Genomic DNA, 27,796 nt, shown 5'->3' with positions numbered 1-27,796 from the left:
TTACAAACCAAACAGGAGGGAAAAAATGGAAATGTTAGTCAGATGCCTGCATTTTGTTTCAGTCCTTAGTAAAGATGTTATGATGGAGAGGATATCTTTTGCAGGCAGGCTCCTCCTTCTGGCCATGTTGCAATAGGGAGATTTTCAAAGTCCAGGAAATGTAAAGACCATTTACTTCTCAACAGAGACCCTTCTTTTACAGTAAGGAAATTTAAAGTCCATTTGCATCTCAACTGGGACCTCTCTTTTGCAATCCAATATGTCTCCATTCCAGTGAGGCCTGTTTGTTGACAGAGAACAATAGATTCATCAAGAAGTGTCCAGGCTTTTGCATCAGGAACATTTTGGTGATGTAGAGGTAAAACATGCAAATTCAGTCCAAATTTAAGAAGAAAAAAAAGTGTTTTACCTTGGTTGAAGTCTCAGTCCACAGGCAAGTATATTGTACATTTCGGTTGGCCAATAAAGGGAACACTGATGGATTTTTGTTTGTATTTTTTTAAATGGCCAACACAGCTATCCCTGAATATTTCCCATTGAAGTATGTTTAAGTTTGTTACTGAGATGGCTTAAATTGACTCCTTGAAATCACAGTTATTGCAACACAGTGCCAAGTGGCATTGTGTGAATTCTTGGATGAGTTTCTGTTGCTCCAGCTTGGTTGTTTTCTCTGTTATTTACATTTATACCCCACCTTTTCTCCAAGGAGCTCAAGAACATAATGTTTCTTTCCCCTGCAGTTGTTACCTTCTCATCAATCCTGTAAAGTATGCTAAACTAACAGACACTGAATAGAAAGATAGACTTTGCAATAGAGTTTGAACCTTTGAGCCAGCTTGGTATAGTGCTTTGACTGTTGGACTAGGAGTCTAGAGAACAGAGTTTGAATTCCTGCTTGGCCATGGAAACCCACAGGATGACCTTGGGCAAGTATGCTCTCTCAGCCTCAGAAAAAAATAAAGGCAAATACAATCCCCCTCTGAACAAATCTTGCCACGAAAACCCTGTTGTAGGTTCACCTTAGAGACTCCACCAACTCTCCCATTCTCCACCAGCCAGTGAATTTTGTGTGTGTGTTTGCAACACATTAAAAGATGAATTGGGGAGGGTGACTTAGGAGCCAATACATAGTTCCTCTGGGCAGAACTTTACCATATGTGTTCCTGCTCCAGGATCTGTTAACTATTAAAGGTGCAGGAGGCCTGTCCCACATATAACATGACAAACCTACCAAGCATTGTTTTTGTTTGTTTTTTTAAAAAATAGCTCTGGGGTCATTAAATACCAAAATCAGAATCCTCCAGACCATAATATTTCCAATTTCTGTTAATGGTTGTGAAAGCTGGACAAGGAAGAATGCTGACAGTGAAGAACACATTTGAAATATAGTGCTGGAGAAGAATTCTACTGATACTGTGGTCTGCTAAAAAGACAAATGAATGAGTCCTATAGCAAAACAAGCCTGAACTTTTCCTAGAAAAAAAGATGACTAAACTGGGTCCTTGTAGGTCTCTCATTTATGGGATTACCCTACATTGAAGTCTACTTGATGGCAAATAACGACATGTGTGAATGTATTTTAAATTATGTGCAGAGTAGCAATTTCATTCCTTTCTCTCTCTTGTTTACCTTTCCCAGGCACTAGAAAATGAGCTTGCAGCTAAATCTAAGGATGTGGACCAATTGAAACAGAACTATGCACCTGTAGACTACAGTATTGAGGCTTCTGAAGAGACTGTGTTAAATGTCAATAGTTTGGCTGAACTGAGGGCCAAAGTAGCTAACCAGGTAGATACTTTGTTTTTTGGACTATCTTTAAAGATGAGGACTGCCTATATGTATAAGGTTTTGGTTCTGTGCAATAGTTACTGACTGAACCAGTAGACTCTTGCCAGGTTAGAATTTGACACTCAGGCTTTCCATTGTCAGGGGTAGTTGTTGTTGAACCTATGAAGATGGTTTAATAGACCTGAAATTGCTAGATGGACATACCACTTTTTTTAGTTTCCTAATGACTTTGCAAGTTTTAAATAAGTATCTTGCCAGGAAAACCCCATGATAGGTTTGTGTTAGGGTCATCATAAGTCAGAAATGACTTGAATGCAAACAACAACAACCCATTCACTCCCACATTAAAAAAAACAAAAAAACAACAACCCCAATCCTATTTCATCAGATGCCACTTTCGAAATGGCAAGGAGCCCAAAGTTGACACAGGCAAGGCTATATATAGGTTGTGGTTTAAGAAAACAGGCAAGGAGAATTCAGAATCATACACAGAACGCTAAGAGCTGGTCAGAGAAACTGACTTATTAGCAGGTCAGATAAAGCAGGGGAGGGGGGCTGAGAACCAAGCAGTAGTCTGGGTTCTGAAACTAGTCATTTTCAAACAGCAACCAGATAAGGCAAGTTTGAAAGCCATGTCAAACACAGCTGAAGATCAGGACCAGCAGATCACACATGTAGACAAAGCATTTACAACCATCTCTCACGGTCTGACAAAGCACATGATAGACATGATTTCTAGCAGCTCCACCACCCAGGAACTGAGGCTTTTGTCATTGAACAGCCAAGGCTACACCTAGAGCTCAGCTCCTTCCTTGTAACTTAGCACTTTATCTGACAGTCTGTTGCCAAGCCTGTGTTTTCCTTAGGTGATATTCTTTCAGACAGAGAAGGATTCATCTGCATTGGAAACAATGCCCACAATACTATCAAATTGAATTTACATGTGGATGTGAAAACATCAAAAGACTCCAATGCAGTCCTTTTTTGCTTTTGCTGAAAATGAGGGAATTAGTAAAGGGAATTGGAAAAGAAAAAACAATAAAAAAGATCAACTCTGTCCAGGATGTTTGAGGTCTACACAAACCCATATTAATAGAGACTCAGCTAGAAGTATACTGCAGATTAGAATAGGGAAGTATGAAGTCCAGGAGATCATCAGCATGGCTAAAATATATTGAGGGGTGGGGAGCTTTCTTTAGAATCTGGAAGTCATATCCAAATGAGATGACCACACACACACACACACATACACACAAACTTGCACAGAGGAATTCTAAATAGAACATTAGGAGTGCTGAAGGGGATTTTGAGGCTCACAGCATCAAGACCAATACTAAGCAATTATTTAAATAGATCAAGAGCAGGAAGCCAACCATAGAGGCAATTAGACCAGTAACTGTGAAATTAAAGTTCTAAAGGGAACGGAGTAGCTGTATAAATTATTTTCATCTATCTTCAGTACTGAATTATCAGATGGTATCTTCTTGATAATACTTAAAGAGCCCAAAAGTAAAATTTCAGGTCTTCTGATTAAGATGTGTGATGCATCTCTATGATCAGCCTCTGTACCAGAGGACAAGAAATTGACCAGTGTGTTATGGCTACTTCTCAGTGGCTGCTTTTGTACAGTTTTTCCCCCTGAAAAATTCAATAAGGGGGGAGGGGGGTTTACAAACAAATTTTTCATCAGAAAGTCCTGAAGTAGAAAAACTATCAGAAAATTGCAAAAACCTTTCACAATCTCACCCAGTAAGGAAAAAGCTTTTGGAATTATTCATTCTTCCATGTGATGACAAAAGAAGTGAAGATACACATCTCTAACAGTGCATAACTAAGCCCTAGCTGTCATAGTGCTGTGAAACTAGCTTGGCTCTATCCAAGCGGTACTGAATCTAAAATGTCAACAGAAATCCAAAACAATTTCATAGCAATTTTAAGCTTTCATGTAACTAGAGCTCACAGCTGAGCTGTCTCTTTTGCAAATTAAAGCTCTTCAGGAGCTGCTGAATCTGTGAGCATTCCTGCTGAGATGTCAGCAAAGAGAGAATAAAGCCACACATTTATTTCGGTAAGTCTTTCTGTAACCAGGCTTCCCAGAATGAGCTCTGCCAGCGCGGCAGGACCTTGGCCTTGAATTTAGTTGATAATGAGAATAATTTTCAGACTTCACTCCGTACGCAAATCTGCATGAGTTCCTCTCCCCCTGTAATATCTGGTTTGAAGCATGTATCATTACCTCTGAAAACAGTTATATAGTAATTTGTTAAATACTTACAGAATTTTTGGGCATCGGAGAGGGCAATGTGTATTAGAAAGGATGCACTGGAAAAAATGTTAACATCAGGTGTCCTCAGATTTTTAACAGTGGGTGTGCCATTGTCAATTTGTGTATGTCCTGTTCAGTAGCTGCATAAGTGTACTTTGTAAGCCAGAAATGGCAGTTGTGCTTCTAAGAATAGCTTGTGTGTTTATGCAGGTTGCACAGTTGAAGACCTTGACACAATCTGCTTTGGAGCACTGGAGAATATATGATGAAATCTGGGGAGATGTCAGGTTGATGCTTGGAAGATCTTTGTATTACATGGAGCATAGCAAGCCTCCTGTGATTACTTTTGAGACCATAAAGAACCAAGTAGTAAATCTCCAGGTAAGTCCCTTCAAGTCCAGTACAATAGATTCTAGGGTGCAAATATTTTTCTTCTCAAGTGTGGGACAAAGGGCTGCTTTAGACCAAACCACTTCCCCAAAAAGGAGTCTTTGCAGGGGGTGCTCTGAGATTGCGGAACTGCTTTTCTTTCCAGTGATAGGCAAAGACCTTTTTATTTAGGTCACGTTTTTGGCAATTGCTGGATGATGAAGAACAAATTTTTAATAAGCTATAGTCACATATGCCTATGTCACTAACTAAAAGCTGTTTTTAAGTGTGTCTTTTTTTAAAAAATCATGTTGTAAGCTACCTTGAATTCCAGGATAGCTAGAGAAATAGGGATAGAAATAGAAATATAAATGTCTTCAGATTCATAACCAGTTCTGTGGCATTTCTTTCCAGTTTCTACAAGATAAAACAGAAAGTAATGAAGAAATCTGGGCTAGACTCCAAATTGCTGCGGATAACCTCAAGACGTTCTGTGATCCCTTGTTTTCAGAGATGATTGAACAGAAACACAAGAAAGCACAAACGAGGTACAATAAATACATGCTTTCTTTTAAAAAAAATCTTTAGAGCTGGTGAGACTCATGAAGCCCTCCAGATATTTAGAGACTTTAACTCCCAGTATTCCTTACCATTGGCTGTGCTGGCTGGGGCTGCTTGGATTTGCAGTCCAGCAACATCTGAAGAGCCACATGGATACAGTGACAATTAAGTAAGTCAGATATCTGTTAAGTTAATGTTTAGGCACCTAGACAAGAGGCAAGGAAAACACTCTTCCCATTGTAATCTTGATTCTCTAGAATATGTCCACACCCACCTTCAACATTCCATGAAAATCAGTTTGGGGACTCTGACAGCCTCATCTAGGGACGAAGCAGACTGGCAGCTTGGAGTGGACCCTAGCCAATCCAGCCCTGGTCAGCCCCTGATCATTGTGGGACGGTGGCAGCTGGATAGCCCACTCTAGAAGCAGGCCACTGCCACAGTCCCGAATAGAATACCAGCAGGAGCGTTTTTTGCCTCTCCTTTTTGGGCCGGCTGTTCCCCATCGACCATGCTCCTCACGCAGCTTCTGGCCATTCTGAGGGCATACATCGTCTGTATGCCTCACCTCCCCAAATGCCCAGATGCTGCTTTTTCCTGCCCATATGTTTTGGGTCCGAGGTGTCTTATTCTCTAGGTCTAGTGCAGCTTTCACCAACTGGTGTCCTCCAAGTGTGTTTTGCTACTACAGTGGGCCCTTCCCTTATGCGGGGGATCCATTCTGGACCCCACTCCCACAACCAAAAATCCCACAGCCACTACTGAAATTTTTTGTTGTTGAGAGTGTTCTTCACTCTCTCTCATTTTATGTGTTTCCTGCTTATGGATTTATTTGGATTCTTGACCTCTGGGCTGGCTTACAATGTATATCCAACTGTCTTTCCCTTGTGGCTTCTGTTATCATGACTGCTGCATTCAAACAGATGGGCCAAAAGAAGTGGCTTCCAGCTGCTTTGGGGGCATGGCGTTCAGATGACACGTGCCCCTGAAGCAGCTGGAAGCCACAATAAAAAAGAGCAGTAAAAAATGCTCCTGCCGGCAGGCCATCAAGGACCACAGCAGTGATCTGCTTTGAGAGCGGGTTGTGTAGTCACTGCAGTCCCAGGCCTTGCCACTCATCTATTTCACTCCTTTGCTATTGTCCTTTGCTTCAGCTTGGTCAGGTCCCTTGGCTACCTCTGTAACAACTGGAGCTAGCTTGATGTAGCCATAGTTGCTTCTGCCAGGCTATAAGTAAATATTTGATTTATTCTTAGTGTTCTTAAGGTTACATAGCAATTTATTCTATATTTTATATGTTGTATATTTTACAGTCTAGACTCTTGATAGACCTAATAGTGTAGTCTCCTGTTGGTGTTACTCTGGTGTTACTCTGAACGTTCTCACATGCTCAAACACCTTCACATTGTTAATGTGTAGAACTGAGAATGGAAGATAGTAGGAATGCAAGAAGGTCACAGTACAGCTGAATTGACTCAGAGTGTATCCACACTGCAGAATTAAAGCAGATTGACACCCCTTCAACTGTCACAACTCTACCCTACAGAATAGTGGGAATTGTAGTCTGGTGGGGCACTAGAGCTCTCTGACAGATGAGGCTGAATACTTCACCAAACTACAAATCCCAAAATTTCACAGGACAGAGTCATGGCAGTTAAAGTGGTGTCAAATTGCTTTAATTCTGCAGTGTAGATACACCCGCAATCAAATAAGCACACTCATAAGCCACTGTGAGATTTTTTAGTTATTATTTTAATGAAATTAAGGAGAGGGTTAAAAAGAATGAAGTGCTCTCTCTGATAGCATTTTATTTTTCATTTTTGATAGGTGGGCATTGATAAACAGAGAAATTGAAGATCAGCTACAGAAAGTGCAAACTTATCTGCCCCTTTGGGAATCGTATATTGGTTTGTATGCTGAGGTGACTGCAAAACTGGACAGACATGAAGAACGATGCAATTCCCTTTTGGTGCTAAATATACCTGCAGGCTGTACAAGAGACTTCTTTAAAGAGAAGGCACAGGACTTGAAGGTAGGTTCATGGGATTCCAAGGCATGGTTGCCAGTAGGCAGGAAGGATAATGAAAAGGCAGAAATTAAGACCCATCCAACTTCTATTTAGTTAATTATTAAGAACAATTTAAGAACCCATCTCTTTGCTCAGGATGCCATACACAATCTAGGAACAACAGAAATATGTACAAATTTATTCCAAAGCAGGGGTAGGCAACCTTTTTGAGCCGGGGGCCGGGTTGCTGTCCCTCAGGCGACTGGGGGGCCGAAGCTGGGGGGTGGAGCTTCGACCCTCCAGGGCGGGGCCACGTGCCAGGGGTGGAGCTTCCACCCTCTGGGGCGGGGCCACATGCCGGGGGTGGAGCTTCCACCCTCCGGGGCGGGGCTGTGTGCTGGGGGGTGGAGCTTCCACCCTCCAGGGGCGGGGCTGCATGCCGGGGGCGGAGCTTCCACCCTCCGGGGGCCAGGCCTCCCCATTTTTGCTGGCCCCTGACGGGGCCCTAGGCCCCGTCAGAGACCAGCAAAAAAGCTGGGGGCTCCCAGGGCGGCAGGGGGCCCTGCAGGAGGGCTCCCAGGGTGGCAGGGGGCCTCTGCAGGGCCCCAGGGATGGCAGAGGGCCCTGCAGAGGCCCCCTGCCACCCTGGGAGCCCTAAAGCAGGGCCCCAGGGATGGCAGAGGGCCCTGCAGAGGCCCCCTGCCACCCTGGGAGCCCTCCTGCAGGACCCCAGGGATGGCAGAGGGCCCTGCAGAGGCCCCCTGCCACCCTGGGAGCCCTAAAGCAGGGCCCCAGGGATGGCAGAGGGCCCTGCAGAGGCCCCCTGCCGCCCTGGGAGCCCTCCTGCAGGGCCCCGGGGATGGCAGAGGGCCTGCAGAGGCCCCCTGCCACCCTGGGAGCCCTAAAGCAGGGCCCCAGGGATGGCAGCGGGCCCTGCAGAGGCCCCCTGCCACCCTGGGAGCCCTAAAGCAGGGCCCCAGGGATGGCAGCGGGCCCCGCAGAGGCCCCCTGCCACCCTGGGAGCCCTCCTGCAGGGCCCCAGGGATGGCAGAGGGCCCTGCAGAGGCCCCCTGCCACCCTGGGAGCCCTCCTGCAGGGCCCCAGGGATGGCAGAGGGCCCTGCAGAGGCCCCCTGCCACCCTGGGAGCCCTAAAGCAGGGCCCCAGGGATGGCAGCGGGCCCCGCAGAGGCCCCCTGCCACCCTGGGAGCCCTCCTGCAGGGCCCCAGGGATGGCAGAGGGCCCTGCAGAGGCCCCCTGCCACCCTGGGAGCCCTAAAGCAGGGCCCCAGGGATGGCAGCGGGCCCCGCAAAGGCCCCCTGCCGCCCTGGGAGCCCTCCTGCAGGGCCCCAGGGATGGCAGAGGGCCGTGCAGAGGCCCCCTGCCACCCTGGGAGCCCTAAAGCAGGGCCCCAGGGATGGCAGCGGGCCCTGCAGAGGCCCCCTGCCGCCCTGGGAGCCCTCCTGCAGGGCCCCAGGGATGGCAGAGGGCCTGCAGAGGCCCCCTGCCACCCTGGGAGCCCTAAAGCAGGGCCCCAGGGATGGCAGCGGGCCCCGCAGAGGCCCCCTGCCGCCCTGGGAGCCCTAAAGCAGGGCCCCAGGGATGGCAGCGGGCCCTGCAGAGGCCCCCTGCCGCCCTGGGAGCCCTCCTGCAGGGCCCCAGGGATGGCAGAGGGCCTGCAGAGGCCCCCTGCCACCCTGGGAGCCCTAAAGCAGGGCCCCAGGGATGGCAGCGGGCCCCGCAGAGGCCCCCTGCCACCCTGGGAGCCCTCCTGCAGGGCCCCAGGGATGGCAGAGGGCCTGCAGAGGCCCCCTGCCACCCTGGGAGCCCTAAAACAGGGCCCCAGGGATGGCAGCGGGCCCCGCAGAGGCCCTCTGCCATCCCTGGGGCCCTGCAGGAGGGCTCCCAGGGTGGCAGGGGGCCCTGCAGAGGCCCCCTGCCACCCTGGGAGCCCTAAAGCAGGGCCCCAGGGATGGCAGAGGGCCCTGCAGAGGCCCCCTGCCGCCCTGGGAGCTCGCCTGGAGGGTCCCAGAGACGGCAGCGGGCCTCCCAGAGGCCCCCTGCCGCCCTGGGAGCCCTCCTGGAGGGTCCCAGAGATGGTAGCGGGCCTCCTAGAGGCCCGCCGCCATTGCCGCTGCTGCCGCGGCGGCCACTCTGGGCGCCGCCATTTTGGGCGGCAAAATGGCGGCGAAGTCTCGCGCGACCTCCCCTGAGGTCGCGCGAGACTTTGCCGCCATTTTGGGCGAAAAAATGGCGGCGCCCATAGCCCCAGAGGCCGCTATGGGCGCCGGCATTTTTTCGCCCAAAATGGCGGCGAAGTCTCGCGCGACCTCAGGGAAGGTCACGCGAGACTTCGCCGCCATTTTGCCGCCCAAAATGGCGGCGCCCAGAGCGGCGAAAAGCCGCGACGGGCGGCCGCAGCGGCGGCGGCGGCGGCGGCAGGGGCAGCCGGGGGCCGGCGGCCAGGCCTTCGCGGGCCGCATCCGGCCCGCGGGCCGGAGGTTGCCGACCCCTGTTCCAAAGCATGATAAACACTCAAATAATACAGAAGTATAGAACTCATCATTAACTACCACCATCCACTTTTGTTTTTACCTTTTAAAAAGGTTATAGGCCTCCCTGTGCTGTTCACATAAAAAATACCAATTTTGTTTGAAGAACGAGAGGTGGACTTCAGTTCACTTTGCTTTTTGTTTGTTTGTTTTATTTTTTTATAGTCTGTGTAGCTCCCAGAGTATCTGTGTTCATAAAAATGGCCCTGAAGTACCCCTGAAGGATAGCATCTTGCCAGAAAGGCTGCTGAAGAAGTGATGACAGCTCAGTGGGAAACTACCTGTTTGGCTCATAACAGTTGTGTTCCCATTTCCAAAAGTGTTTCATCTGCACCAGAGAAAGCCTTTTGTAAAGCTAATGGATCTTGCCATCCCATGACCAAGCACCCTCAAAATATTTTGAATTAGAACATGAATGGACCACAGTGTTAACACTTTTGTGGGGGAAATCCATTTCTCCTCCAGCTAAGAGTGGAACTTCAGCTAAACTCAGAAGTCAAAGAGAAGCTTAAGGTGGGGACATCAGATGTTCTTGTGCCTTCAAGTTGTTCCCAGTTATGATGACCCTAAGGTGAACCTATCAAAGGTTTTTCTTGGCAGGTTTCTTCAGAGGGTGTTTGCTGTTGCTCTCCTCTGAGGCTGAGAGACTGACTTGCCTAAGGTCACCCAGTGAGGTTTCATGGCTGAGCCAAGATAATCCTTGTCTAATGAAAATGTCCCGTGGCTTTGACATAACAAGCCCTAGCTCCTCTGATCTTGCATGAATAAAAACAAGGGAGAATGTGGGATACAACCTGTGGTGGCTGGTAGCTTCCATGTGAAACATTTATACTTCTCTGCCAGAGAGCTCTGGTGTCACAACAAACCACAGTTCCCAGAATTCCATAGCATTGAGCCAAGACAGTTAAAGTGGTGGCAACCTATTTCTCCAGTGCAGATGCAACCTCGGATAGCTCTTTTAAAGCATGATCTAAAACCAGAAACAGATTCACTAGGCCTACTGACATGGATCTCACTGGCAGCCCACTGAAGTTTTTAAAATGAAGTATTTTAAAGTCTTCTTCCCATGTACTTAAGTAGATGGCTGCAACGGATCCCCCTAAGTAGTGCAGCATTGATGGAAATGCTTCAGCTGTCTTCTTAGATGATATCTAGAAGAGGCTTTGCAGGGGAACAATTCCGTGTCACTCTCTCACAATGAAAAACCAGGATAATTTTGTCAGATACAAAGCAGCTATTAAATCCACCTGGTGCTAATAGTAGTCCCTTCCCAATATCTGTGGAAGAGAACCAAACAATTATTTTCTCTTTTGTAAAGAATAATGCCAAAGAAGAACCATAATGGATGGGGTGGTAGGTTGTTTTTTTTTAACACCCTTTTCAGTTGTGAATGGCTGTTAGGAATCTGTTCAGCCACTTGATGTGCTTTTAAGTCTAACCTTTTCCCCCCTCTCTGCTAACAGTTTTAGGTGAGATTGACGACAGACTGACAGTAAAGTTCTGTGCATTTGTGTTTTTTGGTTAATGAGTGGATACAAATGTGTTTTCAGCCTTAATAAATTGCATGGAAACCTAATGGAAAGAAATTTTAAAAAATAGATTGCTTTAAATGTAAGGGATTCATTTGGCCTGAAGGGCATGGTTGCAGAGCAGAGAAAGGGCTTAGGGAGCGTGGTTGTATTAGTTATACTGGTAAAATTTCTTCTTAATGGCAGTAAATTAGCATTTTATTCCTGCTTTATGCCCATTAACAGCACAGCTGTGATTCTCATCCAAAAAAGCACGATCTTCTGGATAGCTGGTGTTAAGTGAAAATTGTATTAAATTGTATACTTCAGAAAGAGATGTCCTCATCCTCACCCAGAAAGAAAAACTGCCAAGCTACAAGTTTTGGATTGGGCTCTTAATTCTCTTTGTGTACTTAATCGCTTATAAACAGGAAGTTAAAGGGAGTTAACCCACGTAATGGAATGAAGAGGTTGGGTTTCCATGCTCACAGCCAGGCTCAGATGTTTGGAATACATCTCCCAGAATCTCTCATGCTAGCTGGGAGTTATAGTGCAAAAAAGTAACTTTCCTTAACTCTGGACAGGCAGACCCTGTCCTGTCTCACAGAACATTGGTAAATACTTTCTATTTCCAGTATGTATAAAGAAATCCACATGAAACATCAGGGAACAGTGTGCAGTTAATTGCAAAAAAGGAAGGAAATACAGCAATAACAAATTTGTTAGTATAACTGTATTAGTCCAGATATGATTTGTCTTAAAGCAAAGACCATAATAAGAGAAATGCTTTAGCTCTCCTGTGGCACAAGGCATTTCATAAGCTGGTGGCCAATATGCTAAAGTAGGGTTGAGCACAGTGTGGCTCTCCAGAAGTTGTTAGACTCAGCTCCCAGCATTCTTCACCATTTGCTTTTTCTGGCTTGGGCTTTTAGGGCTTTATACATGAATTACTGGAGGGCCAAACTTTGCCTGCCCTTATATTAAATATTCTATACTTGCTGGTCTTTAAACAGATCTCAGACTCAGGCTCCTGTGAAACCACCAGATGCACCTGTTCAGAAGACCTCAGTGAATTTGTAGGATGATAAGGGACAGGGCATGTGTTCATGTGAGACTGTAAGGCTGCAAGCCTATGGATGCTTTCCTAGGAGTACGCACCATTGGACACAACAGTCTTACTTTTGAGTCTGCACATGCAGTATTGGGCTCCATGGTTGGTTTTAATTCCGTACCTGGATTGCCTTCTGGTGACTAGTCATAAGTCATTGTTTTCTTTCAGGATCCTTTGTTTGCAGTTCCAATATTTATAACAAGTGTAGTCTCAAGCAACCTGCATGACAGCCTTTTCAGAAAATAGCAGCAGCTGGTTGGAATTTCCTGCCTCTTTAGAGAATCCCCTGTTTCTATATCTCTGCATTTATTCAGACGTTTTCTGACTCACGTTATCCTGTTGTATTTCACTGGATGAATTTGTGGTGAACTTTTTTTTATTAAAAAGTTTAAATTTTGTTTTTAAGTTTGAATATAAGTGTTTGTATTCAACAGGGCTTATTCCCTTGCCGGTATATTTAGATTATATCCTAAAAGTTCTATCTTCCTTTTCCTGTATATTGCTTTGAGCCACCAGCAGCTTCTGCTCCAAACAGGATACAAATGTCACTCCTTCATTTTAAGATGAGGGAAATCCCTGTTGAAGCCATGGGCCACCCCCATTCTGAGCTCTGCTTAATGGAGAACAGCAGCTAGTATATTTTCATCCTAAATCATTCCTGTTAACTGTTAACAGTGTTTTTTTTTAAACTGTTGTCATTATTAGTTGCATCTTTAAAAAATAACTTGTAGTGTTAGATGTGACATTGCTCATTTGTTGCTTTAAAAGAAAATGTAAGAATTGGCATAAAACCTGTGCATTCTTGCCAAATTACTTTTGAAAGAACTTAATGAAACTAGGTTTTGCTCATTGTACCAAAAGGGTAATTTATGACCACTCATTATATAATCTTTGAAACATGCAGTGGACCCTTGGTATCCACGTGGCTTTGGTTCCAGGAAAAGTTTGAGGCAATACTAACGGCTATACTTACTCTAGAGTAGACCTTCTCCTGGAATCCAATAGACCAATGCCAGGGGTTGAGACACAGTCATGGACTGCATGACTGGGCTGGAGCTAATCAGGGTTCAGAGGGACAGTTTCCCGCTGAAACCCAGACTGGCACACTGAAAAGGAAAGGGGCAGTAGCCCAAAAGGGTTTGGGGACCACTGCTTAAAGCAGTTAACCAATGTTTGGAATGATATCTCCAATATAAGGATAGAAAGATGGGCCTGGAGATTTCTTGTTCTCAAATTACAACCTAAACCCTTTTTTTTCAGAGCCTTTATTTTTTTCCCCCCTTGATTTATTTTGCATTCCTTCTAGAAACTACAGTTTGGCCTTCAAAACATCAAAAGAAAATGTCTCCAGGCTTCTGATATGGCAGATAAAATTACTCAGCTAGTAGAGCCAGCAGCACAGCCTCTTCTGGAGAAACTCCAACCACTTCAAAAGATATCCCATTTGGAGAAGATGCTGCAGATGAAAGGAAATGAATTCCAGGTATTTCTCAAAAGGTTATTTTACTGTTAACAGTGAGACCTAAGTGTTTCCAGGAAGGGAAAAGGGAGTGTTTGCATGATATTTCTTAACATGGTAGTTGGGGTTACCCTTCTGCCCGCTAGAGATAACTTCCAGTGGCATCAAGTTTCCATTAATAGATTTGTCAAGATCCTGTTGGATTTTGTAATTAATGCTGGCATAGACAGTGACAGTGTTGCAGCAATTGCTGTCGTGTCACATCAGTTGAAGGCCATAGGCACAGCTAGAAATGTGAATGCATGGGGGGAAATGCAGGTTTCCACCCACCCACCCCCCCCCACCCCAAGTCAAACCGCTCTTACTATCAGGAGGTTCTTCCTAACATTTAGGTGGAATCTCTTCTCTCATAGCCGTGGTGGTGAACCTATGGCAAGGCCATTTCTGAGGGCACACAGAAATACGGGAAGGCGGGGGAAGAGTAGGAACAGGCATGCCCCTGTTCCTACTCTTCCCCCACCCTCCCATGCCTTTATCTGTCTCTGGGGAGGCAGCTGAAGGCCTGGGAGAGCAGGGCTCCACCACTGCTCAGCTTTCTCCTGAGGAGAAGTTCCGGTGGAGGAGGACGGACGGACGGGCAGATGCTTGCCCTGCAAGACTCCTCTGCTGCCCTGCTTTCTCCTGAAGAGAAGGGTGAGCGACAGTGGGAGAGGGCTGAGTAGTGGAGGAGCCTTGAAATTGTTCCACATCCTCATGGGCCACCCAAAACCCTTTGGCGGGCCACATGTGCCATCACAACCAACCCCCCCCGCCATAAGTTTTGCAGGCCTGCTCTGCAGCATACCAGAGGGTAAATTACCACGAGGGTAGTGTCTGTTTACCCCAGGATCAGACTAGATAATTTGGATCCACACCCTGTCTGGCAGGATTGGGCCCAATCCAGTCCTGGGGCTTTGGCCTGCGTCATCTGAACTAGACGATGGGATTCATTATAGTAACTGGTATTTTATCGTTGAGGTATTCTTTATTTCAGGACCAGGTAGTTCCATTTGTAACAAAAAAAACCCAACTTTTTTTTAAGTAAGTACAATTTGAAATTATATTCTTAATAAACTGTACTTTTACAATTTTGCTCCCCATGGCTTTAAAATTACAGAAATTTCATACTACTAGATGCAGCAGTAATGGAACACAGGGCATAAAAAGTCTTCACAGTCAGGCAAGAAATTCAATCTGTCAGATCTCAAGATGCTCAGAAACCATCAGGGCAGCTTTCTGTCCAGAGTATGAGGGTTTTCTCTGCTTTCTTCCATCTCCCACTGCTCACCCCTGTAAAATGCAGTATATTGGCATAACAGAATGCCACGCCAATGTAAAGCACCAACAGAATTCCAGTGTTAGTTTCTATGAAATGTAAACCATGGGTTGTGGGTTTTTTAAAAAAAATTCATTTTAAAAGCTGTGAGTTGCAGTTTGTCACACCGATTGTAAACTGATAAACAATTAGTAACATGCCACAATTTTTTAAAACAATCCAGCCAAAATCAGGTATTTTTGAATATTTGATTTCTAAAAACAAAACCTCAACATTTTAGCTTTTTTTGGGTTGTTAGACAAGAGATCACCACATAGGATTTAAATGTGCTGAGCTTTGGCCCTATCTCCACAAATATGAAAGCTAGATACCTAATGGTATATTTCTGTTGGAATCTCAGGATTACAGCAAAAGCGTAAGAATTTGGCACAGTTAATAAATTGTGTGATGAATGTATATGAGCTCTTTACTTCTCCTTTGGGCACTTAAATTTAACTCAGATCAAAAACTTCTGTGTATTAATTTCTTTCCTCAGTTTGGTCTTTTGCAACTAGAGAGCTTTGAAAATTGTTTAGAAAAACTGGAAAACCACATTAAAGGATATACAGAAGCACTGAATCATCTACATGAAGAAGATAAAGACTCAGATCGACTCATGGTAAGCCTAAATCCATGCAATTGTAATAGCTAATAAGAAGAGTGGAGACTGGGGGGAAATGTAGCCCCAAACCTGACATTAGAAGACCTGAGACCCTCCAAAGATTCTCCAAAGCTCAGCTTCACCCAAAGTAAAAACAAACGATCCCTGGAGTATTTAAAATTCCCCTAGGAGGAACTACCCCAGCAGAACAGCCCTCCTAGACTCTATGCCAGGGGGTACAAGAGCTGCTGCCAGACTGCTAACGGGCAGATTACAGAGACCACACAATGCCCCTGCTGAAACAGCTTCATGGGCTGCCAGTTTGTTTCCAGGAACAATTCAAGGTGCTGGTTATTACCTATAAAGCTCTATATAGCTCAGGTCCACACTATTTGGCAGACCGATCAGGGCTCTGAGATCCTCATGAGAGGCCCTTCTCTCCGTCCTAACACCATCACAAGCACGGTTGGTAGGGACATGAGAAAGGGCATTCTTGGTGGCTGCCCCTAGACTCTGGAACTCCCTGCCCAGGGAGATTAGAATTGCTCCCTCCTTGATGGCCTTCCGCTGGCAGGTTAAAACCTACCTATTCACACAGGCTGGGATGTTGTACCATTATGAAACCGCTTCATGTTGGAGACATGTGGGCACTCAGATGCCCACACGTCATCCATACGGTCCCTATGTGGTTGGTGCTGCTCAAAAATGGCGCTGCCCACATGTAGTAAGGCTTGGGAGCATGTGGTTGGTGCACGCTCCTGAGCCCTACTATCACCGCCAGGACGCGGTGTACTGGGCCTTAGATTTGCATTTTATGACTGAGTTAAAAAAATTTAGGGTTTTATTTAAGTTCAGTTTGTTCACCCATCATATTGTATGTGGTAGAATTAAAAGATATAGCTATGTTGGTCTGTAGAATAAGTATGTAGAGACATCTTGTAGCACCTTTGAGACAAACTGCCATTTTATAGAACTAATAGGAATGTTTGCATTTCAATATTAATATTTTATTGATTATATTTTGTATTTGTATTGTATTATTTTACTGATTTAATCCCGCCTCGATCCATAGGAGAGGCAGGAAATATAAATAAAAACTATTATTATTATTATTATTATTATTATTATTATTATTATTATTATAGTCAGAGAGAGATTATTATAACTGAAAGAAAGAAGTTGGCAGCATGGGCTTTTGTAGACTTCAATCTACTTCCTCAGATGCTTTTGGAAGTAGACTGAAAGCTCATGCTGCCAACTTCTTTCTTTCAATTAGGCTCAAAGATGCTACAAGATCTCCCTATATATTACATGTGGTTTTATTTGTGGTTCAAAAATTAGAAATGAGACTTCTTCATCTTCAAATGTGGTATTACTTTTGTAGACTGTGCAGACATTAATCAAACATTTCCTAGGGGCGTGGGACATAGAAAAGGTTGGGAACCACTCTGCTGTGCAGATAGACTCAGAAGATGAGCAGGACAGTCGCCACTTGATAATTCCCAAAATGTTCCAAACCCAGATGACATATCCTAGTGTCCACAGCAGCATTGCTGTGCCCATTAATTAGGAACTCTACTGACAACAACAGTGGCTCCATCTTGTGAAGCAAACTGAAAAATATTTAGTTACAGATTTTGGTTTCTGCCTTCATCACAGCTTGATTCAGTTGTGCCTGAATCAAGCTGTGATGAAAAGAGGAGCTGATTTTTTTTATTAAAAAAAAAAAAACAACCCAAAGGCTATCTCTGTTTAAAATCATTCTATTTAGATCTAGCTTATTGTACAAAGAAAGAAAGCGAAAGTTCAGTTGGAAAGTAGCGCCTTACCCCATGATGTTATAGTTCTTCAGTTCTCTTCCTGTATGAGACAGTAGTGAAAGTAAATGTTTAGTTCAGTGAATTTTTCCAGCTGGAAAAAAAGACACACTTTTACAACCATCTCCCATGGGAAGAGAACTGAAGCACTCCCCACATCATGTGTTAAGGCATGTGGAAAGGCTCTACTATCTGGCTGAATTTCCACTTTCTTTCCTTGTGCAATAAGCTTCCTAGCTTGTTCAGTCATACCTCGCATAGCAATGGTCCCACATACATAGAGAGAAAGAGAGAAAGATAGAGGGAGTATGGGAGGACATTTGAAAATAACAACAAAAACAAACAAACAAACAAACAAACTAGGTTTTTGAGCATATTACCCCCATGTCCTTTTCCTTTTCAGAGCCAGATGTTGAGCCTCATTGCTTTGTCACCTGACATGGAAACTCTGAATGAAGTCAGCTTTAAGTTGCCTCTCGGTGATGTCACTACAAAGAGACTGCAGAGCCTGAACTGGCAATGGGCTCAGAAGACAGCCATGGTTCTGGAACAATGCAGGTAGATAGACTTGCTTTCTCCTTTCTATCAAGCCTTAGCAACAGATGTTCTCATTGTGTTGCTTGCAACAGAGATGCTGAATTGGGTTCTCATTTCTCATGGCATTTACTAGGTCCTTTGTTGTAGAGACATAAATGCTTCCTTTTCTTTTCTTGCATGCAAGAATAAAAAGTCTCCAAAATTTTCTCCTCACCAGGTCAAATGGAGATTTTGGTTCATTTTCAAAAACAGCATTTGCATTCACAAGGTCATTTATTTCTATGCAGACTACAACTGTTGTTGCCTTGTTGCATGAAGTTTTATTAAGCAAGGGCATGGAATGGTTTGTTCTCATCTTTTAAATCAATAATGTTGTCTATCTGTGGTTGCAATTGTGTGCACCTTGCTTAAAAGATAGACTAGATTATTCCAGAGGCTTCTTGTACAATTTGCAGAAATCTTAACAAAGGGAAAAAAAGCTCTTGTTTCATTCTCAGAGAGGAAGGGGAAAATCTCACAGCAGTTGGTTGACAGGGTGTTCCAGTGTGTTTTGAGAACCCTGTCTCTTATTAGTGAATATTATTCACATCTCTATTTGGTAGCACTCGGGCTGGTTCTGATCATAGTGAGCTACACTTCTATACAGGCACTTCATCCACATGAAACTGTGTTCTTTTATGGAGTTTGTGGAGCAGGTCTTTTCATTTGTTTATTTATTTTATACTCTGCCTTTCTGTCAGGCAGAAAAATGAGCCAATATAATAAGACTTGAGATTACATGACTCATTGGAAAAGATAATGGTGCTTGGTAAAGTGGAAGACAGTAGGCAAGGAGAAAGATCAAATTACAGGTGGATTGGTTCAATCAGGGAAGCCAAAATCATGGGTTTACAGGACCTGAGAAAGACTATTAATAGCAGGGGTCCCATTCATACTGCACAGTTATAGCACTGTATTGTATTGTTTTCCCTGTCACCATGTACAGATGTGAAAGCTGGACAGTAAAGAAAGCAGACAGAAAGAAAATCAACTCATTTGATATGTGATGCTGGAGAAGATTTGTTAGGATACTATGGACAGCTAAAAAAATACACGAGTCCTTGAACAGATCAAACCTGCAATTTCCTTAGAAGCCAAGATGATCAAATTGGGGGTGTCATACTTTGGACACATTATGAGAAGGCACAGCTTACCTGAAAAGACAATAGTATTAGGAAAGTTATAAGATAGTAGAAGGAGAGGAAAGCCACACACCCGATGAATAGACTCGATCAGAGTGGTCACAGGAATGAATTTACAGGACCTAAGCAGAGTAGTGGAGGATAGGGGATCTTGGAGATGTCTCATCCACAGGGTCACCATGAGTCATGGTTGATTTGAGGGCAGTTAACAACAATTCCACTTTAACTGGCATGGCAGTGTCCCTTGGAATCCAGGGACTGGCAGTTTAGGGATGTGCATTTAGAATTGTCAGCCAGAGAGCTCTAGCACTTCACTAAACTACAAACCCAAGGACCCCATAGGATATTGCTATGGCAGTTAAAATGGAATAGTAACCCTATATTTATGTAGTGTTACCTACTGAAGGTCTCTCATTCATAGAGTCACCCTATATCAAAGTCTACCTGATGGCACATAACAACTCAGTAACAACTTTCTGTGAAAAAGGCATTTAAGACAAATAATAATAAATTACAAGCTAAAAAAGAAATCTTATTTAATCCTCAGTCCAAAAGTAAATGAAAAATTGGGGGGGGGGGGTAATTGGGTTGGTAAACTTTTAAAGACATTCTCTGTAGTGGCACCCTGACAGTGGAATTCAAGGAAGCCAGACTGGTTCAATCTCCTTGAGGATTTTCATGGGCAACTTAGACTGCTGCTTCTAATGGCCTTTGGCCCTTAAAACCAGGGTTGGCTGCTCTGGCTGTTTTAACGTCTCTGCAATTTTAAAACTAATTTTAAGGAGGAATTTCTGCCTATTTTTAAACGTTTTTATTTCATATATAACATTTTTTTATCTGCTCTGTTTTGCCTCAGGGCACTGCTGGGCTGAAAGGCAATAGATAAATAAAATCAAATCACAGCAATCAATACTAAGCCAAAGTATTTCAACAGCAGATTAGCTGCTATGATTGAATGAAAATGTCTTTGTCTGCTGAAAGAAGGACAAGAGAAAGGGAGCAAACCTAGCATCCTCTGAACTTCCCTGTCTGAGAATGGTTGCTCGGAAGACCTACTCTTAGGTCCTTACCAGACATGAAATGAGCCTTTATGGTAGAGATGGACAATTGTGGTGAGCCTGGGGCCAGCTTTATATCGCTGGAAACTGCGTGGAATGATGGAAACTTCTGAAAATAGATGAGCCTAAAACAGGTGTCCAGGGAACCATGTTAGATTCTTAAAAATTGGTATTATTTGATGTTCAAACAGTACCAACAGGGCATGTAACCTCTTTAAAAGGTGAACTGCTTCTCCCAGAGGCTTCTAGAGAATGAAATGTAGCCCTTTTGGGGTACTAGCAAAAGGACAACTCAGGTATTCTGGAGGAATTGAGGGGCACAAAAGGAGGCTTTGGGGGGCACTTTGCCCTCCCCTGCATTATAGGAATACAGGAATTTGCCTTATACCGAGTCAGATCCTTCATCTGTTTAATCCAGCTCTAAATGACAACAGTGGCTCTCCAGTGTTTCAGACAAGATTAATTTCTAGCCTTACTTGGATAGCCCTGATGTTCTCCAGTGGCCTCCCATCCAAATACTAGCCCTGAACAGCTTCCAAAATCATAAACAATGGAATGTATTTAGGGTGGTATGGTAGATTCACATTTTTATGTACCAAAAAGACAAATGGTCCAAGAGACTAGAGCAAATCAAGTAGGACCTAAATACCCTAAAGGCCCTGGGTCCCACCTGATCATGGAAACTAAGCAAGGTCATCCTGGTTAATATGTTGATTGGAGACCACGACCAAGTACCAGGCACTGTAGGCTATATTTCAGAGGAGGGAACTGGCAAAACTACCTCTGGGTATTCCTTGCCTAAGGAAACCCTGTGAAATTCATGGAGTTGCTATACTGTATGTCAGCAGGCAGCATGAAGGCATATACACACACCTGCACAGAGCAAATCAAGCCTGAAATCCCTTTAGAAGCCAAGATGACTAAACTGAGATTGTTATACTTTGGACTTACAATGAGAAGACAGGACCCATTATAAAATGGCATTTGATAAAACAGAAGACTGTAGGAAAAGAGGAGTGCCACATTACTGGTGAATAGACTCCATCAAGGAAGCCATGGCTCTGAGTCTGCAAGTACTGTCCAGGGCTGTTGATGAGAGAATTACTTGGAGCTCTCTCATTCATAAGTGAAAATCAACTTGTCAGCAGTTAACAACAAATAGTTGAAGATCGTTCCGATACCCAAGATGCACAAACCCAAATCCTTGAGATCATAATAGAACTCCCATTTTATGTGTGTGGGGGTAGTTTAGTCAAGTATCCTGTCTCCAACAGTAATTCTGTACAGGTGAAGCCTACAGCTAGTGCACAAAAGGCTACACCCCTCTTGTGTTGTTTGTACCCCAGCTTCAGGTATTCAGAGGCATCATGCCATAGAACATGAGGCTCTATCAATACTCATCTTCCATGAATGTGATCAATCTCTCTTTTAATTCATATAAGCTAGTGGCCAGCACCAGCACTAAATCTTGTTACACTGAAATACAAATGTTACTTGCAGTTTTCTGTTAATGATTTAAAAAAAAAAAGGGGGGGGTCACACTTTCAGGTGAGGTTTTGCCTTGAAAAGATAACTTTTCATTTTTGTAGGAATGGACTCAACCTCATATCTCTTGCTACACAATACACATCCCTCAGCCCAGATCAAGTCAAAGCAGTTTTCATTTTAGGGACTTTGACTGCAAAATTGTTGTTATTCTTATCAATTATTAATTATTAATAAGTGGTTAAATCCAAAATCAGCCACGTTTGTTTACATTTATTTAAATCTCATTCCAGGAAAAAAGCAGGATATACCACCAGTAAATAAATCAAATAAATAAATAGAATCGTAGAGATGGAAGAGACCACATCCAGTCCAACCCCCTGCCATGCAAGAACTCTCAATCAAAGCACCCCTCACAAATACTCATCCAGCCTCTGTTTAAAGACCTCTAAGGAAGGAGACTCCACCACTCTCTAAGGAAGAGTGTTCCACTGTTGAACAGCCCTTACTGTCAGGAAGTTCCTCCTAATGTTGAGGTGGAATCTCTTTTTCCGTAGCTTGCATCCATTGTTCTGGGTCCTGTTCTCTGGAGCAGCAGAAAACAATCTTGCTCCCTCCTCAATATGACATCCCTTCAGATATTTAAACGGGGCTATCATATCACCTCTTAACCTTCTCTTCTCCATGCTAAACATCCCCAGCTCCCTGAGTCGTTCCTCATAGGCCATGGTTTCTAGGCCCTTCACCATTTTAGTCGCCCTCCTTTGGACACGCTCCAGTTTCTCAATGTCCTTTTTGAATTGTGGTGCCCAGAACTAGACACAATATTCCAGGTGGGGCCTGACCAAAGCAGAATAGAGTGGCACTATCACTTCCCTTGATCTAGACACTATACTACTATTGGTGCAGCCTAAAATTGCATTGGCCTTTTTAGCTGCCCCATCGCACTGTTGACTCATGTTCAACTTGTGATCTACTTGGACTAGATCCTTTTCACATGTAGTTTCATTCAGCCAGGTGTCTCCCATCCTATATCTGTGCATTTCACTTTTCTGCCCTAACTGGAGTACCTTACATTTTTCTGTGTTCAACATTAGGAAGAACTTCCTGACAGTTAGGGCTGTTCGACAGTGGAACAAACTCCCTCGGAGTGTAGTGGAGTCTCTGTCTTTGGAGGTCTTTAAGCAGAGGCTGGATGGCCATCTGTCAGGGATGCTTTGATTGAGATTTCCTGCATGGCAGCGGGTTGGACTGAATGGCCCTTGTCGTCTCTTCCAACTCTATGATTCTATGAATTTCATTTTGTTAGCTTCATTTCTAGTCTATTCAGGTCATTTTGAATTTTGATCCTGTCATCTTGGGTATTAGCTACTCCTCCTAATTTGGTGTCATCTGCAAATTTGATAAGTATGCCCCCAATTCTGTCATCCAAGTCATTGATAAAGATGTTGAATAGCACCCTGCCCAGGACAGAACCCTGTGGGACCCCACTGGTCACTTCTCTCCAGAATGAAACGAAACCATTGTTGAGCACCCTTTGTGTTTGGCCAGACAACCAATTACAAATCCATGTAACAGTTGCCTTGTCTAGCCCACATTTTAAAAGATTGTTTGCAACAATGTCATGGGGAACCTTGTCAAAGGCCTTACTGAAATCAAGATATACTATATCCACAGCATTCCCTTCATCTACCAAGCTGGTAATTATATATATATATATATATATATATATAGAGAGAGAGAGAGAGAGAGAGAGAGATGAGATTTGTCTGGCAGATTTGTTTCTCTGAAACCCATGTTGGCTTTTTGTGATTATGGAATTGCCTTCTAGATGTTCACAAATTCTCTGTTTAATGATCAGCTTCAGAATCTTTCCTGATATTGATGTAAATAAATTAAGGTGCAGCAATTGAAATCAAGGGGATAATATATTTGGAAAGGTGGTATATAGCACCTTTGAGACTAACTGAAAGAAGTAAATTGGCAGCATGAGCTTTCGTAGACTTCAGTCTACTTCCTCAGATGCATTTTGTGGAGTGAAAGCCAGGCACAGACATATATATACCATTGGTATGTGAGGATGCCAATTCAAATTACAAATCCATACACAAAGGGTTTGTAATTTAAATTGACATCCTCACAAACTAATGACATATTGGTTGCCATTGGCTTCCACTCCACCAAATGCATCTGAGGAAGTAAACTGAAGTCTACAAAAGCTCATGCTGCCAATTTCTTTCAGTTAGTCTCAAAGGTGTTACAAGATCTCTCCACATACTGATTCTACAGACTAACGCTGCTATATCTTTGAATTCTTCTACGAATGGGACTTAAGTGATAGAGAACTGACTTAAGTCTTACTTGTTTAAGGGGGCAAATGCTTAAGTGTGGCTAACTCTAAGCTATTGCTTTGATTTGTTCCTATGATAACAGTGATGAGGATTAAAACTATATCTAGTAACACAGTTGAGTTCGATGATGATGATGATGATGATGATGATGATGATGATGATGATGATGATGATGATTTTCTCCTTTTTAAAATTACAGTGAACTGCAGAACATTCAGGAAGATGACAAAGAGTTTCTCCAGCAATGTCAAAACTGGGTGCAGTTCCTGGAGAGAATGAAAAAAGGTTTGAAGGAAAACATGGCAGGCACACAGGAGAAGCTGAAGGAACAGCAGAGAGAATGTGAGGTAATGTTTCTGAATTTTTGAGGCCTCATCCTGAGAATTTTGTGGCTTGGCTACTTGTTTCATTCAGAGGAGAGCTGAAACAATGGAACTTATTTATTTGTTGACTTATCAGGTTGCATCTACTTTAGTTGGGGGTGATAGTTTGGTTTAGAATTCAGAGGCATAGCTATAGCCATGTTAGCCTGGAATGTCAGTATGCAAAGGGATCTTCTACCACCAGGGGTAGGCAACCTTTTTGAGCCGGGGGCCGGGTTGCTGTCCCTCAGACAACTGGGGGGCCGAAGGGGGGGGAGCTTCCACCCTCCGTGGGCGGGACTGTGTGCCAGGGGTGGAGCTTCCACCCTCTGGGGGTGGGGCAGCGTGCTGGGGGCGGAGCTTCCACCCTCTGGGGGTGGGGCTTTCTCTGCTCCCTTTCCCAACCTCTCGCGGTCTGGGATTGGGAGAGGGGGTAACAGGCGTGCGCCTGCTCCTCCTGCCCTTCTGTGGCCCCCAGCTGCCTCTCAGAGAACCAGTAAGGGCCCGTGAGGGGCAGGAACAACAGGGGCGCGGCCCCTGCTCCTGTCCTTGGGGCTTTGCCAGGCCTGAGGTGTTCTCCGAAGGACACCTCAGGGCTGCCAAAGCCCTGCGGGGAGGAGGAGGCGTGTGCCTGCCCTCTCCTCCTTGGTCCAAGGAGCCCTTTCGGCCGAAGGGGACGGCCAAAACCACTCTCATTGTTAAAGCAGACCTTTTAGCATTGAAAGCACTGAAAATACACAGAAATGCACTTTGGAAAGTCACACTGTCTCACCTTCAGAAAGAGTGCATGTCCCACAAACTGACATATCATCATCACTACCACTCTCATTGTAAAAACAGGCCTTTTAGCATTGAAAGCACTGAAAATACACAGAAATGCACTTTGGAAAGTCACACTGTCTCACCTTCAGAAAGACTGCATGTCCCACAAACTGACATATCATCATCACTACCACTCTCATTGTAAAAACAGGCCTTTTAGCATTGAAAGCACTGAAAATACACAGAAATGCACTTTGGAAAGTCACACTGTCTCCCCTTCAGAAAGACTGCATGTCTTCATCTTCCTCCTCCTCTTCCTGCTCCTTCCTCCTTCTTCCTCCTCTTCTTCATCCTTCTTCCTCCTTCCCTACCTCCTGCTCCTTCCTTCCTACTTCTTCCTCCTCTTCTTCATCTTTCCTTGTCCCTCCCTCCTCCCCCTGCTCCTTCCTTCCTTCCTTCCTTCCTTCCTTCCTTCCTTCCTTCCTCCTTCTTCCTCTTCTTCTTCATCCTTCCCTCACTCCCTCCTCCTCCTGCTCCTCCCTTCCTCCTTCTTCCTCCTCTTCTTCATCCTTCCTCCTCCTTCCCTCCCTCCTGCTCCTTCCTTCCTTCCTTCCTTCCTTCCTTCCTTCCTTCCTCCTTCTTCATCCTTCCCTCCCTCCCTCCTCCTCCTTCCTTCCTCCTTCTTCCTCTTCTTCTTCATCCTTCCTCCTCCTTCTCTCCCTCCTACTCCTTCCTTCCTTCTTCTTCCTCCTCTTCTTCATCCTTCCTCCTCCTTCCCTCCCTCCTGCTCCTTCCTTCCTTCCTTCCTTCCTTCCTTCCTTCCTTCCTCCTTCTTCCTCTTCTTCGTCCTCCTTCCCTCCCTCCCTCCTCCTCCTTCCTTCCTTCCTCCTTCTTCTTCCTCTTCTTCATCCTTCTTCCTCCTTCTCTCCCTCCTGCTCCTTCCTTCCTTCTTCTTCCTCCTCTTCTTCATCCTTCCTCCTCCTTCCCTCCCTCTTGCTCCTTCCTTCCTCCTTCTTCCCCAGGGCTTCCCCTGCCCCCCTGGGAAGTCGAAGGACGTCCCAGGGGGCGGGGAAAAGGAGCGCTCCGGCTGCCCCAGGGCTTCCCCCGCCCCCCTGGGAGGCCGAAGGACATCCCAGGGGGCGGGGAAAAGGAGCGCTCCGGCTGCCCCAGGGCTTCCCCCGCCCCCCTGGGAGGCCGAAGGACGTCCCAGGGGGCGGGGGAAAGGAGCGCTCCGGCTGCCCCAGGGCTTCCCCCGCCCCCCTGGGAAGCCAAAGGACGTCCCAGGGGGCAGGGAAAAGGAGCGCTCCGGCGGCCCAAATCGGCGGCAATCAGCGGCAGGGTTGGTCTGGGGCCGTTCCTATGGTGCCCGCGGGCCGGATCCGGCCCGCGGGCTGTAGGTTGCCGATGCCTGTTCTACCACCTTTGAGACTAACTGAGTGAAAGGCTGTAGCATAAGATTTTGTAGACCAGGTCTACAAAAGTCAGTAGCCCAAGTCTACTGGTCAAGCCTCACCTGGAATATTGTGTCCAGTTCTGGGCACTACAATTCAAGAAGGATGCTGAGAAACTGGAACGTGTCCAGAGGAAGGCAACCAAAATGGTGAAAGGTCTGGAAGCCATGCCCCAGGAGGGCATAAGGGAACAGGGCATGTTTGCCTGGGGAAGAGAAGGTTAAGAGGTGATATGATAGCCCTGTTTAAATATCAGAAGAGATGTCATATTGAAGATGGAGCAAGTTTGTTTTATGCTGCTCCACAAAAGAGGACCCTGGAGTAATGGATTCAAACTACAATAAAAGAGATTCCACCTAAATCTCAGAAGGAACTTTGTGACAGTGGAAGACACTCCAGAGTGAGGTGGAGTGTCCTTATTTGGAGGTTTTTAAACAGAGACTGGATGACCCTTGGGGTCTTTTCCAACTCTGTGATTCTAGGCCTGTGAAAGCTTATGTTGTAACTTCTTTCTCTCAGTTAGTCTCAAAGGTGCTACAAGGTCCCTTTGCAGTTTGATTTAGGCCTACTTAGAGAGCCCAGACAAACTGTGAGCTTTTTAAGGATTCTTTGATCATTTGGTGATTTAAAGTATCCTATTCATACCATGCTTTAGCCCTTTTTAATGCTGGGCATGTAATAATAATTTTTTGTTCATTGTTTACAGATACTGCAAGCAGAGATTTCTGTTCATCGGCAGATTTTTAATTGTATTGTATCAAAAGCACTGCAAATGCTTGAGTCAGGAGAAGCAGAAAACCGGTAATATTATTTTACTTGTTGGTGGGCAATGGGTGGAATTGGAGGTTGAGATATGCATTCTAAGACCAGAATCAATTGTTTTTAAGAGAATTGAAAATAGCATCATAAATGACAGTGCCTGGATCAGAATTATGAATGCAGCTGAGTAGAGGAGCAGTTTACTGTATTTTACCTTATTCCCAAGTAGAGCATAGAAAAATTACCTTTTGTATGACAGCTCCAAGATTGTCCCTAGCCAGCACGAGTGTCATCCAAAAAAGGATGTTTTCCAAACTCTGTCCCTGAGTAGTGCCTGTGTGCAGTAGAATACTGTCATGAGGAGCACCTTCCATTTTCTGTTCATAATGTGCATTCCTCTGGATTGTTGTTGTTGTTGTTGTTGTGTGCCTTCAAGTAATTTCCGGCTTATGGCAAC

The 27,796-nt window shown here is 44.8% G+C and overlaps 1 protein-coding gene across 8 annotated transcripts in view; it reads left to right on the top strand.

Annotated features, from left to right (window-relative positions):
* Window positions 1-27,796, top strand: part of SYNE2 (spectrin repeat containing nuclear envelope protein 2) — a 348,063-nt gene that overhangs the window by 253,774 nt on the left and 66,493 nt on the right. For all 8 annotated transcript variants that reach the window (XM_089522735.1, XM_089522729.1, XM_089522733.1 and 5 more), the window contains 9 exons: window positions 1,639-1,788; window positions 4,265-4,435; window positions 4,838-4,971; window positions 6,812-7,016; window positions 13,469-13,645; window positions 15,472-15,594; window positions 17,797-17,951; window positions 24,205-24,352; window positions 27,287-27,381. In XM_089522735.1, coding sequence (XP_089378861.1) covers window positions 1,639-1,788; window positions 4,265-4,435; window positions 4,838-4,971; window positions 6,812-7,016; window positions 13,469-13,645; window positions 15,472-15,594; window positions 17,797-17,951; window positions 24,205-24,352; window positions 27,287-27,381 — 1,358 coding nt within the window. The remainder of the gene's footprint in view (window positions 1-1,638; window positions 1,789-4,264; window positions 4,436-4,837; window positions 4,972-6,811; window positions 7,017-13,468; window positions 13,646-15,471; window positions 15,595-17,796; window positions 17,952-24,204; window positions 24,353-27,286; window positions 27,382-27,796) is intronic.

This window comes from Sceloporus occidentalis, unplaced genomic scaffold (assembly GCF_023333645.1).
Source record: "Sceloporus occidentalis isolate IW3139 unplaced genomic scaffold, rSceOcc1.0.p SCAF_4, whole genome shotgun sequence".
NCBI classification, from domain to species: Eukaryota; Metazoa; Chordata; class Lepidosauria; order Squamata; family Phrynosomatidae; genus Sceloporus; species Sceloporus occidentalis.
This window is presented reverse-complemented; position numbering and strand designations above follow the sequence as displayed.